This window comes from Dermochelys coriacea, chromosome 3 (assembly GCF_009764565.3).
Source record: "Dermochelys coriacea isolate rDerCor1 chromosome 3, rDerCor1.pri.v4, whole genome shotgun sequence".
Lineage (NCBI taxonomy): Eukaryota > Metazoa > Chordata > Testudines > Dermochelyidae > Dermochelys > Dermochelys coriacea.
The window spans coordinates 210,890,687-210,905,310 of NC_050070.1; the positions used below are offsets into that span (position 1 = coordinate 210,890,687).

Below are 14,624 nucleotides of genomic sequence, written 5' to 3' on the forward strand. Positions count from 1 at the left end.
CTACAGAGGAAGGCAAAAAACCTCCAGGGCCTCTCCAATCTGCTCTGGAGGAAAATTCCTTCCCGACCCCAAATATGGCGATCAGCTAAACCCTGAGCACATGGGCAAGATTCACCAGCCAGATACTACAGAAAATTCTTTCCTGGGTAACTCAGATCCCACCCATCTAATATCCCATCTCAGGGGATTTGGCCTATTTACCCTGAATATTTAAAGATCAATTACTTACCAAAATCCCATCATACCATCTCCTCCATAAACTTATCAAGTAGAATCTTAAAACCAGATAGATCTTTTGCCCCCACTGCTTCCCTTGGAAGGCTATTCCAAAACTTCACTCCTCTGATGGTTAAAAACCTTTGTCTGATTTCAAGTCTAAGCTTCCTGGTGGCCAGTTTATACCCATTTGTTCTTGTGTCCACATTAGTGCTGAGCTTAATTCCTCTCCGGTATTTATCCCTCTGATATATTTATAGAGAGCAATCATATCTCCCCTCAACCTTCTTTTAGTTAGGCTAAACAAGCCAAGCTCCTTAAGTCTCCTTTCATAAGACAAGTTTTCCATTCCTCGGATCATCCTAGTAGCCCTTCTCTGTACCTGCTCCAGTTTGAATTCATCCTTTTTAAACATGGGAGACAAGAACTGCACACAGTATTCTAGGTGAGATCTCACCAATGCCTTGTATAACAGTACTAAAACCTCCTTATCCCTACTAGAAATGCCTCTCCTGATGCATCCCAAAACCACATTAGCTTTTTTCACAGCCATATCACATTGGCAGCTCATAGTCATCCTATGATCAATACTCCAAGGTCCTTCTCCTCTTCTGTTACTTCTAATTGATGCGTCCCCAATTTATAACTAAAATTCTTGTTATTAATCCCTAAATGCATAACCTTACACTTCTCACTATTAAATTTCATCCTATTACTATTACTCCAGTTTACAAGGTCATCCAGATTCTCCTGTATAATATCCCGATCCTTCTCTGAATTGGCAATACCTCCCAGCTTTGTATTATCTGCAAACTTTATTAGCACACTCCCACTTTTTGTGCCAAGGTCAGTAATAAAAAGATTAAATAAGATCGGTCCTAGAACCGATCCCTGAGGAACTCCACTAGTAACCTCCCTCCAGCCTGACAGTTTGCCTTTCAGTAGGACCCGTTGTAGTCTCCCCTTTAACCAATTCCTTATCCACCTTTTGATGTTCATATTGATCCCCATCTTCTCCAATTTAACTAATTCCCCATGTGGCACGGTATCAAATGCCTTACTGAAATCTAGGTAAATTAGATCCACTGCATTTCCTTTATCTAAAAAATCTGTTACTTTTTCAAAAAAGGAGATTAGGTTGGTTTGGCACCATCTACCTTTTGTAAAACCATGTTGTATTTTGTCCCATTTACCATTGACTTCAATGTCCTTAACTAATTTCTCCTTCAAAATTTTTTCCAGGACCTTGCATACTACAGATGTCAAACTAACTGGCCTTTAGTTACCCGGATCACTTTTTTTCCTTTCTTAAAAATAGGAACTATATTAGCAATTCTCCAATCATACAGTACAACCCCTGAGTTTACAGATTCATTAAAAATTCTTGCTAATGGGCTTGCAATTTCAGGTGCCACTTCCTTTAATATTCTTGGATGAAGATTATCTGGGCCCCCCGATTTAGTCCCATTAATCTGTTTGAGTTTTGCTTCTACCTCAGATACGGTAATATCTACCACCATATCCTCATTCCCATTTGTCATGCTACCATTATCCCTAAGATCCTCTTTAGCCTTATTAAAGACTGAGGCAAAGTATTTTTTTCGATATTGGGCCATGCCTAGATTATCCTTGACCTCCACTCCATCCTCAGTGTTAAGCAGCCCCACTTCTTCTTTTAGTTTTCTTATTTATATGGCTATAGAACCTTTTACTAGTGGTTTTAATTCTCTTTGCAAGGTCCAACTCTACTCAACTTTTAGCCTGTCTCACTTTATCCCTACATCTTCTGACCTCAATTAGGTAGCTTTCTTTGCTGATCCCTCCCATCTTCCACTCCCTGTATGCGTTCTGCTTCTTCTTAATCATCTCTCTAAGATGCTTGCTCATCCAGCTTGGTCTACAACTCCTTCCTATGAATTTTTTCCCCTTTCTTGGGATACAGGCTTCCGATAGCTTCTGCAGCTTTGATTTAAAGTAATCCCAGGCCTCCTCTACCTTTAGATCCATAAATTCTTCAGTCCAATCCACTTCCCTAACTAATTTCCTTAATTTTTGAAAGTCAGCCCTTTTGAAATCAAAAACCCTAGTTGCAGATTTATTTTTGTTAATCCTTCCATTTAGTTTGAACTGAATTAGCTCATGATCACTTGAGCCAAGATTGTCCCCTACAACCATTTCTTCTATGAGGTCCTCACTGCTCACCAAAACCAAATCTAAAATGGCATCCCCTCTAGTCGGTTCAGCAACTACTTGATGAAGGAATCCATCAGCTATCGCATCTAGGAAAATCTGAGCCCTATTTATTATTACTAGCACTGGTCCTCCAGTCTGTATCTGGGAAGTTAGTCTCCCATGATCACACAGTTTCCATTAGTATTTACTTTAATAAAGACATTAAAAAGGGCTCTATCCATATCCATATTAGATCCCGGAGGTCTATAGCACACCCCAAGCACTATCGTAGGAGAGGCTTTACTAGTTTTCTTCCCCAATGTAATTTTTGCCCAAACGGACTCCATCTTATCCATTGCATCGCTTATTTCTTTACATTCTACCTCATCATTGATATACAATGCTACTCCACCCCCTTTACCTTTGTTTCTGTCTTTCCTAAACAGCACATACCCTTCAATACCTGTAGTCCAGTCATGACTACTATTCCACCATGTTTCTGTTATCCCTATAATATCTGGTTTCACTTCCTGCACCAGTAGCTCTAGTTCCTCCATTTTGTTACCTAGGCTCCTTGCATTGGTGTATAAATATCTTAATTTTTGCTGTTTAGCCTCGCTCACATTTTGTATCCTATTAGGCACAGTCATTCTACAGCCAGTATAACCTATTAGACTAGTATCCACACCGCCCTCGCTCCTTATATACATTCTCCTACCACGGCTGTATCCTTTCTTACTTTGTCTTCTTCCCTCTCAAATCTAAAATCTGGCGTGGAGATTACCTGGACATCTCCCAACCATCTCCCCCTAATTCCTAGTTTAAAGCTCTCTTTATCAGTTGTGCCAGCCTCGATCCTAGAAGTCTATTTCCTTCCCTACTCAGATGAAGTCCATCCCGAGAGAACTGTCCTCTGTCCATGAATGCCTCCCACTGGCCATACATCCCAAAGCCCTCCTTATAGCACCACTGCCTAAGCCATCTGTTGACAGTCATAATCTTGTCACACCTTTGTTGCCCTTCTCTAGGAACAGGAAGGATCCCGCTAAAGATCACCTGAGCCTCAATTTCCTTAAGTGTCTTCCCAAGCCTAGCATAGTCTCCCTTAATACTTTCCAGTGAGACTCTAGCCGTATCATTCCTTCCCACATGGAGGATAATTAGGGGATTCTTTCCTGCTCCCTTTAGGATCCTTTTCAACCTCAGGTCTACATCCTGTATCTTAGCCCCTGGAAGACAGCACACCCTTCTATTCTCAGGATCAGCTCTAGTTACAGGCCTGTCTGTTCTTCTCAATAAAGAGTCCCCAATCCCATAGACCTGCCTTTTCCTGGTGACAGTGCTATTCTCCAGTCTCTCCCCTGGCTGCATTCTTTCTATTCCTTTTTTCCCTTATCTTCAACCCATCCTGTATCCTTCTGGGGCTCATATTTGGTGTAGTCTCCCTTGACTTTTCTACTTTTCCTATAGGACTAGCTTCTCTTCTCTTCTCTCTTACCCTTTCACCTTCAAGTACCTGCTGAGCCCCTTCTTCATTTTCCAACTCTGCAGACCTATTCCTAAGCTCTTTCTCCTTCACTAGCCCGTCTTTTCCTCTGCCTAGCTCTTTGAGTCACGTTTCCACTGACCACTTTCCTCACCCAGTCTCCCCTCAAAATTCCCCAGCCCTGCTTCCATCTGTGAGTCTGAGCTTTTCCCTTCAGATACTTCATTCTTTGCTCCATCATCTGCTCAAACCCCTTCCTAAACTCAACGAGACTTTGCACCTGCATCTCCAAACCTCTGATCTTTTCCTCCATCAGCTCTATCAGATGGCATTTCAGTTAAGATAACTTCATGGTGGCTCACTGCACAAGCTGTTTACTTTTGTACCAGACCCAGTGCGAGGACACCCCTGTCTCAGTGAGGTTAGGGTTATCTGAAGTGAAATATCAGCGGTAGTAGACTGTGGAGTGTTGAACAGGAGCAAATGTAGGCACAACATGGCTGCTTGGGCGTTAAAGATTTTGAAGGGCAGAGGAGGTATGGGGAATGTCTTGCTGTCCTAGACAACTAGGTTCCCTTGCAGTGTTTAATCTGACAAACCTTATTCAAGGGGTTGTTGAAAGCAGCAGGGGCAAGTTGAAGTGGCAGGATGGAGCAAGAGAATGGGGGCCGGTTAGCACTTAGTCTGACATTTACAGGAGTCTCTGCAAACCTGTAAGCCCTGCCAGAGCCTGATTTATTTAAAAAAGTACATTAAAAGACTAGTCTCAGAAACCTAACCTGGGTAGAGTGAAGGTTGCTTCCATCAGTAACAAAAAATAAATGCCAAGAAAATGTGGATTACAGTAGCTTCAGGGGACTCTAGTTCTTTTCCTGCAGTTCCTCTTTTCATTCAGCTGAAAATAAATGTCTCTGGTAACTTTCAGGAGCTCTAATCTTCTAACATGAATGGGGCTGGAACTTGGTAGGAGTTGCAGAATTAGCAGCCCCACACATCACAAGGCAGGGGTCCCTAATTAAAGACAAACTTTAAAAAAAAGCCACCTCCTTCCCTTGGTGAGGGGAGCAACTGGTGAGGTAAAAAAATGTACTACTGTTATCTCACTGCACTGGCCAAACCTAGCCAGCAGCTGGCTCCCATGGTCTGTAAACAATTTCCATAGGGGGAAGGGCACTTCCTATTCACTGCACTTGATCACCTCCATAAGCTGTAAACTGCAGTCTGAGTCAATTTTATGTTTGATTAGGTGAAAGGCTGAACTCTAGCTCCAGTGTCAGGTTTTAGATTTCAGTTTCAAGTCTTAGTCCTCAAAATGTACTGGAAATAAGTCAGGTTCCTGCTAATTGCTTAGAGTGAACTACTCTCAGAGCAACAGGCCTGTTAGTATAGATCTGCAAAAAGGTGAGTACATGTGGCACCTTAGAGACTAACATTTAGTTGAGCATAAGCTTTCAGGAGCTGTAGCTCACGAAAGTTTATGCTCAAATAAACGTTAGTCTAAGGTGCCACAAGTCCTCCTTTTCTTCTTTCAGAATTGGCATCAAATGTGCAACATAAGGTAGGTGGTGACATGCAGGGAGGTCTGGCTGCCTGAGCACAATGGTAGGTGGTCTTCAGTTGTAACATGCCAGTGGCGTCAGATATTGGACAGTCACTTCACCTGTCTGTTTCCCTATCTGTAAAATGAGTAATACTTACCCCCTACTCCACAGGTACTGTGGGGATTAGTGAGTAAACAGCTGGACAGTTCTTTGGAATATAAAGTTCTAGAAAATGCTTAGTACTATACTTTGTTGTGGGACAATATCCTTTGCTCATTTAGGTTCTTAAAGGGTACCTATCACTGCTGAGCCTTGCTGGTGTAGCTGAGGCAGGAGGAGGGTCTCTGACACTGGTTCTACACTGTAGTCCTCCCCAGCACAGTCTAGATCTACATCAGCAGTCGGGCTTGGCCTTAGAGAAGAAAGTAGCCTATGGTGCTGTTAAGCCTTTCAGAAAGGAATCTTTTAGTTTAGAAGCAATGATCTTTACAGCAGGACAACACACTTCACCCTCAGTAGGCTGGGAGGCTGTTTATAGAAGCATGGGAAGGTTTACTCCTTGGCCAGCTGGCTAAATCTAAATAAGCATCTTCTGAGAGAGTCTATAACTACCAGAAAAATCCCAGGTAGGTATTCCCTGTCTTTGCTCCCAACTTAATAGAGGAAGAGGCATAGCTTGATGCAGACATCAGAGAAACAGGTGCAGTTCAGCACTTCTGATTCTCAGCCAGGGTCAGGGGTGGGGGTCTGGATTCCAATTTAAACTGTCAGTGACAAACAGGTGCAAACACTCAATCCAAAAGGAATAGCAATAGACTTTAGTCTCACCTGCCGAAGAGGTTTCCTGCTCCTCTCTGTTGCTGGCAATAGGTGTTTTGATAAGTTCAGTAGGAGCCTGGAAGCATGCACAACACTGCAGAGCAAAGGGCAGCTACTGTCAGTTCTAGGCAAGGACAAGAAAGGGGGGCTCAGCCAACCTCTCTTTTTCCACCAGCAGTGTTGTCTTTAGAACATGCTTAGCATCAGCCAGGCATTCAGAATCTATTTGTTTGGAGCCTAATAATGTTCACATTCAATAAAGTAACTTCCATTAATTAGAGCTGAGGATGAATCAACTGTATTAAGGATAGAGATTGTAACAAGAATCTATTCCATTTCAGCTATAATGCATGCCCACATTTATACATCTTTTGAGTGGATATTTGACTAGCTTTAGAAGCAGGCGATTTCAGATGTTTAGCTTACTCAACATGAGAGGCAGGCACCAAAGAATGGGATTTGCTGAAGCTGAGTGGGGAGCTGTGTAAAATAGTCCCTAGGAAATGACAAGGAGGGGTGTGGCCTGCTCAGAGATAGACACTTAACTTTGGTTGGGAGGCACAGTCACACTGCCACTGCTGAAGTTAGGTACCTAAAACAGGCCAACCCTTTTGCATGGAGGTGGGGCTAGAGACACCTACCCCCAGCAAAGTGGTTAGGAGGTGCACCTGGGATGTAGAAAGTCTGGATTGAAGTCCCTACTCCAAATCAGGCAGAGCTAGGATCTGAAAACAGGGCTTCCAGATCCCATGTAATTGTGCTAATCCCTGGGCTGTTGGACAGTGTGACTAAATAGAGCCCTTCAGCTCTGTGCAACACAGTAACACTGCCCCACAGTGCAGTAGTGTCCAGACACTACCCCAGTAGAGGGGGTGAGGTGCTCTGCTACTTAGAAACAGGAAACAGATGCATTTTAGAAATGATTTTTAAGCTTAAGTTTTAAAGCCTTTGAGATCACAGGTCCAAGCTTTACAAGATTTAAGCAGCTGAGATTTTGGTGTAATCATGACAACTGGAGCTCTAAGAAAGTTTAAAAAAAATCACAAAAATTGTCAATGCTGAAGAGGCGACTTCAAGCACCTGCTGGATCCTTGGCTCCACAACATGGGTTGAGAGATGGACATCGGTTTGGAATTTGAGTCAGAACATCAGTTTTTCTTGTGTTAGAGCAGCACTCATGTTATAGGTCAGCCAAATGCTTGGCTTCAGCAGTAGCTTTTTCCTCTTGTTGCCACAAAAAGGGAGATGAAAGTTGAAGGCCTGTATATACAGCTGGCACGAATGCTCCATTCTACCCCTGCACAACAGTCTTGGATACAAGCAGCCACCTACAAAAGAGCCTCCAGCCCAAGGGAGTGGAAGCTTCAGTGTTTAAACAGTTTCAGGTGAAATGCTTATGGTAGCCTATAACAATAAGCCAGTTGACAGGCACAGAATTGAAGAAACCTGGATGAAAGACAGGTATTGGTACAGAGATAGAAAGCAGTTCAGGAATACTGAAATAAACTGAAGTTTAACTTACTCAGTGGGTTTAAGACAAAAGTTTTCTGAAACAAAGTAGACCGTGCAGAAGTCAAACCATATACTGTAGAAGGCATATCAAATCTTCCACTTTAGAATCAGAATTGGTAACCTAAGAAGTGTTGCCTGCAGTCATTTGACTGCATTTTAGGATCTCATCAGGCTAACATTTGTGTATAGGTTTTTAGCAAGACATCCAAGGAGCAGATGGTTTTGGGACAATTCTTCTATAGGTGACACGCATCCTTCCACCACAAGCTGATGGCCAGCACTGCCAGGAGTGTTAGAAAGGCTGCACCTTCAGGGGCTGTGAAGTGAGGTCAACAATCCTTCAGAAAGAAGGGAGCTATGATGGAGTAAATTGGCACCATTGTGAAGGCATTGTAGAATTCTCATTTATCTTTGTTGTAATTTACTAGACTGTCCAACACCAACCAAAAAAAACCTTCAAAAGTTCTATTTGCTGTACTTTAAACTGCATCCAATCTTGTTAAATTTTAAAGAAACCACATAACCCAATATACATGCCTGTTTTAGTTAGAGATTTTGTAGCTCAAAGGCTCTTTCACCAACAAAAGTTGGTCCAATAAAAGATCTCACATACCTTGTCTCAGTTAAACAGACTTTCTCCAGACTCAAAACACCTGCTACTCCAGGAAAAAAAAATAGACAAGCTACATTGATGTTTAGGTGTTTTCCTATCTGAATTTATTGCCTATTGCATGAAACAATCATGGCAGAATTCTCTTATGCCTAGTGCATGTTATTTTTAGACTTCACTTGATTCCTTGATTTGTCTGAAAAAGGAAATTCTAGGAGCTTTAACCAATCAGTTTCACGCTTTTGCTACTAGGTAAGTAACTATGGATGCAAAACAATCCATTGCACAACTGATCATTTTCAGGTGAAACTGAAATAGTTAAGATGCTATTTAGTCACCCTTCTTAAGTAGTCATATATTTGAGAACATTTTAGTTCATATCAGCTTAATACATATGGAATTGAAGGTCACAATCCATAACAAAACCAAGTTTCTGAAAAATACAATCAATGAAGTTTGGAAACTAACATGCAACTCAACAAGTGAAGTAGTGTGCTTTGTGGGGTATTAATTAGGATGAGATCTTACACCACCACCACGTGTGTGTTTTGTTTTTTTTTTTAAAAACACTTACACAAGACTTGCTAGACAAAGTGTTCTCTTTCAAAGACAGACATTCCAGCATGAAAGGGGATCAATATACTTTCAGGTTCATCTTCATTAAAAGCTGGAGCATATATTTGTGCTAAGTACAGCATGCAATTCTTGTTTTATCATCTTTTCAGATTAAATAGCTGGCATGATTTATGGAGTGAGTACATACACACCACCATTTCTTAAAGAAGAAAGAGGAGTTTCATTTAATATATACACAACTTATTTTAATCATGTACTGAAAATAAATTACAGGAAATAACTTTAAAATGCAACAGAGGACAATAAGTTTCACAACCAACATTCCCATTGATTTCCCGGGGTGAGAGATCGCAGTGCTCAAGGCAGGTAAATATCACAAATATATCAAAAACGTCAAACTGTTTATGCATTCACACTTTTACATGAGCCACAAGCATTCCGTCACAGGGACTATACTTAGCCTACCACAGAACCAGGTTTTGCCATAAACTACAAAACTTCGATACAAAATTGTATTTATATATTTATATTTCATATACACGCCCTATCTGACTTCTTAAAAATAAAAATTAAACATGCTGTACAAGCCACCCTAACTCATTGCTTCATAGCTGTAGGCAACTTTTTTTGGATGGAATTTCCCTCCAGTAACATCAATGGCGTATTATATACATGAAGGCTAAACTGCAGAAAAAGACAGCTCAGTTTCCTGATATGCATCTCTGACAAAGTTTGTGAATCAAAAAAGGCAAGACAAATGTACACTTGGAATCACTTCCTTAGTTACAATAGTTAGTTCTAATATTTTTTGTAAGGAACCAACATGCATTCGGATAACACTGGTGTAAAAAAGCAGTAAAGCAAGATCTTCTTTATACAGTGGCTCAATAATGGCTTCACTGATGTCAGCTAGCACTGACATTTCAATTTGACTCTTGATACAGTGATTTTATAAATACTCCAGAAGTTAAAAGTTCCAATGGGATATTGGGTGGCTTAACACACTGTTACAAGATTTCCTTGTACACATTTGACAATTACTTCCCTGAAATATCCTTGTACAGATACGTTTCCATTGCACGCCAGAGACTGCACCATCTCAGAAAAGGAGGAAAGTCACTCACCCTGGGACACGTGCACAACACACTAAAACTGCATTTAGAGTTCCTGCACTTACCAGTCTCCAAGGCACTGGCCTGTCTTAGAAGCAGATTTAAGAGAATGCTTAACGTTGACAAACAGTTTTCACACTTGATGGCACCAATCAGTGAAGCCAGTCACACTAAACTACTTCTATAGTTGATTGTAAACTTTGGTTTATTTTTATTGAGTTCTCATTGTACAGCATGTCTAGGATGAGAGGGCAGAATTGAAGAGGAGATGAATTGTCAGTCTGTCTTTAATCTGGCACGATGAGACACCTGTTCAGTCAGGCCTGCTTTGATAGAGTTTGTTACAGACTGCCTCATGTTATCCTCCATCAAATTATCACTCAGGGGCTTCAATACCTGTGGTATGAGAAATGTGCAAAATAAAAGAGGAGGTAAATAAATAACCGGTTAAAAATATATAAAATACAAGAATTCAAGTAATGAAAAAATTAAGATCTTGGAATCTGAAAAATAAAAAACAAAAACATGATGCACTAAAGGAAATGGTGAAAAGTTGTGCTGCTATAGTAATGAGGTGAATCATGAACAAAACCGATCTCCTCCTACACAGCAGCATTTCACTGAATTCAAACCACTTTACAGTTCCTAGAAGATGGATGTGCAGTTCCATACCCTATATGCAGCATCAATCTGGTATGTTTACAGCATTTATGCAGACCGGCCCAGACGGTCCTGCTTATTGTCCTATATGTGTAAGTGTGAACACTTCAGATACAGAAAGAAATGTAAAAATACTGTCTAATTTTTCTTCTTGTTATTGTTGGACGAGAGTCGTTGTTGCTGCGCTGATGTAAGAACACGGCGAATCATTCGACGTCTAACAACTTCAAAGAGTTTGGAACACACCTAAAATATGAATTCAGCTGTTAGGAAAAGGACTCGCAGCAAGCAGCAGGAAAATAAAGGCAACTAATTAATAAGACTAATTGCTGCTAATTTCTCACCTTCCTGGGATTCCTCTGAAGCAAAGAGAAAAGAGAAAAGCACAGAGATTTAGAAGTGGTCAGTAGCAAGAACATGCATGAGACACGGGACAAAGGAATCCACCTTCAGTTTCAGAATGATTAAGGGCACATCTACACTACAGCTGCTGCAGATGTACCCCTAGAGAGCTATAGTGTGGACATTTCTTACATTGGGAAGAACCCTCCATCACAGATGTAGCTAATTCATCTCTCAGAGATGGGAGCTAGGTCAACAGAAGAATTCTTCCGTCAGAGTAGCTGCGGCTACACTGAGGGCTAGGTTGAACTAACTACAGCCCTGAGCAACACAAATAGGTCAGTCTCATTTTTAAGTGTAAGCCAGGCCTTAGGCTAGCAATCGGAGAGGAACTAGTTCTTATCTCACAGTATAATGCATAGTCCAATGGCAATGACAGGTGTTGTCTGTGACGTTGCACTCCATATGTTTACGGAAATATGCTTATGAGTGTGGATATGATGCAACTGGAATACGCTTCATGCAAAAGGTCCCTTGTAAGGTATCATTACAAAGCTTATAATCTACTGAGTGTGTTCATCTGATTTGTATGCATGTATCAGTCTTGTATCTGAAGCTAGAAATATAAAGTATAACTCTGAGGTCCTATCTTAATTATGCAAAGTGTGGGCCATTGATGATGGCTTAGAATCTTGATGGCTCCCATTGACTAGGACAATTGGTTGTAAATGGCTGTTAACTTGCAAGCCCTCCTGTGTTCACGTAAGCCAACCCAGAAAGAATGGTGGAATCCATCTTAAACCTGTGCTTTTCCATTTAGAAGGAGGGGTGGAGATCCAGAGAGACAAAAGATTCCTGCCTTGTGCAAAGCTATAAGAGGGAGTGGGAAAGTACAAACAGGCAGTCCCAGTCATGAGAAAGCCACTGCTTTTCACTTAAGATGCCTGCTGGAACTAACAAGGAATGTACCAGGGAAAGGATTGCGCCCAGACTAGGAAGGAGTCTAGTCTGTGGATAAAAAGCTTATTGGAACATCTCAAGGGTGAGATTTACCTGTAAAGAGTTTCTTAATGTATTAGGCTTAGACTTGTGTGTTTTGCTTTATTTTGCTTGGTGACTTAATTCGTTCTCTGTGTTATTACTTGAAACCACTTAAATCCTACTTTTTATACTTAATAAACTCACTTTTGTTTATTAATGAACCAGAGTAAGTGATTAATACCTGGGGGAGTAAACAGCTGTGCATCTCTCTCTCTGATTTAGTTGGGGATTGGTCCTGCTTTGAGCAGGGAGTTGGACTAGATGACCTCTTGAGGTCCCTTCCAACCCTGATATTCTATGATTCTATGATCAGTGATACAGAGAGCGAACAATTTATGAGTTTACCCTATGTAAGCTTTATACAGAGTAAAATGGATTTATTTGGGGTTTGGATCCCACTGGGAACTGGGTTTCTGGGAGCTGGAGATAGGTGACCTGCTGAGCAGTATTTAGTTAAAGCCTGCAGCTTTGCGGCTGTGGACCAGACCTGGGTCTGTACTGCAGCAGGCAGGCATGTCTGGCTCAACAAGGCAGGGTTCTGGAGTCCCAAGCTGGCAGGGAAAATGGGCTCAGAGGTAATTTCAGCATATCAGGTGACAGTCCCAAGAGGGTCTCTGTGACAGAACCCATCACATAATCTACACTAGAAAGGGATAGTCGGTACAGCTGTACTGGCAAACCTTTGTAGTAGGAATGGAGCTTTCACCGGCAAAAGGAGTTCCCAAGCAAGGTAAGTGACATCCACAAAAAGCTTTTATGCCAGTATAACTGCATCTATACCAGAGTCTTGGTCAGCATAGCTAGGTCAGTTAAGGGTGTGATTTTCCTTCACACACCCTGAACCAACATAGCTCTGCTGGCAAAACTGAAGTGTTGATTTACTATGATCTGGTCTCTTCCTTGGAGTGAGGACCCAACTGCATGCTTAGAAACACCAGTTTTACACGTGAAGCTGATGAAGTCTAGACTCAAGGAAGCCACTTCAAGCTAGGACAAAACAATTCTGAAGTCAGAATTTATATCGGACTGCAGGAGGGTTTGGATTTTTTCAAAGCTTCAGGAATTAGGACATAGAAAGTAAATTAGGAGAATTTAATAGATTTCCTCAAGTTACAAACCTATTGTCTAGTTTTGCTTCCTGCAATTTAAGAAAAAAAAAATCTGTCAAAGGTAACTTACATAGTTGAGAACAGAGATTGATCACCATATTACTCCTATCCTGCACATTGCCCCATACCATCTTACATACAGTAATCCTGAACTGAGATTCAGTATTTAAACAACCAGTTTCCATTGTGAGGCCTTAAGTATTTATTTTCTACCTCACACACAAGTATTTGCTTGTCACTTTTTAGCATCACATCTCTCATCTGAGATCTCAACACAAGTCATTGCCTATTTTTACTCAAAGCATCACATCCACTATACTAAAGGTACTAGAACTATAGACTCTCCAGTAACCTTTCCTAAAGGCATTACCTATTCAATCTCTGAAAAGCAGTCAAAAATCCTATGTTCTAACCTCAAAGTTGGACCCATACAGTTGGCCAATCAGATAAAGTAGTAACAAGATTGGCTTGAGGCTATAAAGGCAAAGTTACATGTTCCCAGATTAAGAGTTGAATGAAAATTCATCAACCACATTCGCTACCTTAATGTAAGGTCATATCATATGTTGGCTTTTAAAAGAAAGGAAAATAGTTCCAGCCAGTGGTTCTCAAACTATTTACCATCGTGGGCCACATATGCAGCTTTCTGTGTGTTATATGGACCACATCCACACAAAACTTGTATGGCCCTAAGGATGTTGCATGGGCCACAGCGGTGCACTGATTAGGCCACAGGTTGAGAACCACTGGTTCCGGCAAACGTTTTTACATGGGAAACTACACCAGCCACTACGCTACTCAAAATGTTATTAGTAACATTTAAAACAGTCTGTCTTCCCAATATAAGAAAGCACAGCCATCTCTCCTATGAAAGCTGCTGCAAGCTGGACTCCTTGCAAGTATTCATTACCTCTAATTTTCTTCCCTGCAGTCTTTAATTAGCTTTCTCTTCAGTGCCATGCAGGCTGTCCAACAGCAAGGGGATGACAGATACAGAGATGATTCTGGGCAGTTTTGTGGCACCACAGCTCTTGCACCAATAAATCAATGGAGTCTCACATGCACCGTATCAGAAATGAAGATGTTCAACAACTTTAACTTACCTCTCTAAGAATTCTTCACTGGCTTTTCAAACTTACCTTTCAGAGAAAAGTAAACAAGGATTTTTTTAAAAAAAAATCCTTCCACCTTTGTGCTACTCTCAGAACTTAGTGTCAGCAAAGACCTCAGGTAATTAGACACTGGATGATATCCTGGGCTGGTTTTATAGTCTAATTTCTCCTCCAAGGTATCCTCCTTGAAAGTTACAATGTCTATACTTCTGAGTTCATTTTACCTTCCAGAAGAACTCATCTTTATTCTGCTCTAGAACAATTTTGATTAACAGCATTAAATAGAAATTGTAATTGGCAAGTTCGTCCAAGAAAG

At 41.1% G+C, this 14,624-nt stretch overlaps 1 protein-coding gene across 6 annotated transcripts in view; it reads right to left on the reverse strand.

Moving 5' to 3' along the window:
- Nucleotides 1-8,898: 8,898 nt before the first annotated feature.
- The window catches only part of ATL2 (atlastin GTPase 2), a 58,304-nt gene continuing 52,578 nt past the window's right edge, over nt 8,899-14,624 (reverse strand). For 2 of the 6 annotated variants that reach the window (XM_038394575.2, XM_038394572.2), the window contains 2 exons: nt 11,049-11,063; nt 8,899-10,950 (listed from right to left, as the gene is read on the reverse strand). In XM_038394575.2, the coding sequence (XP_038250503.1) occupies nt 10,843-10,950; nt 11,049-11,063 (123 nt within the window). In that variant the 3' untranslated portion in view covers nt 8,899-10,842. Of the gene's footprint in view, nt 14,562-14,624 lie in introns of all 6 variants that reach the window. The other 4 variants (XM_038394577.2, XM_038394574.2, XM_038394573.2 and 1 more) reach the window with 3 other exon arrangements.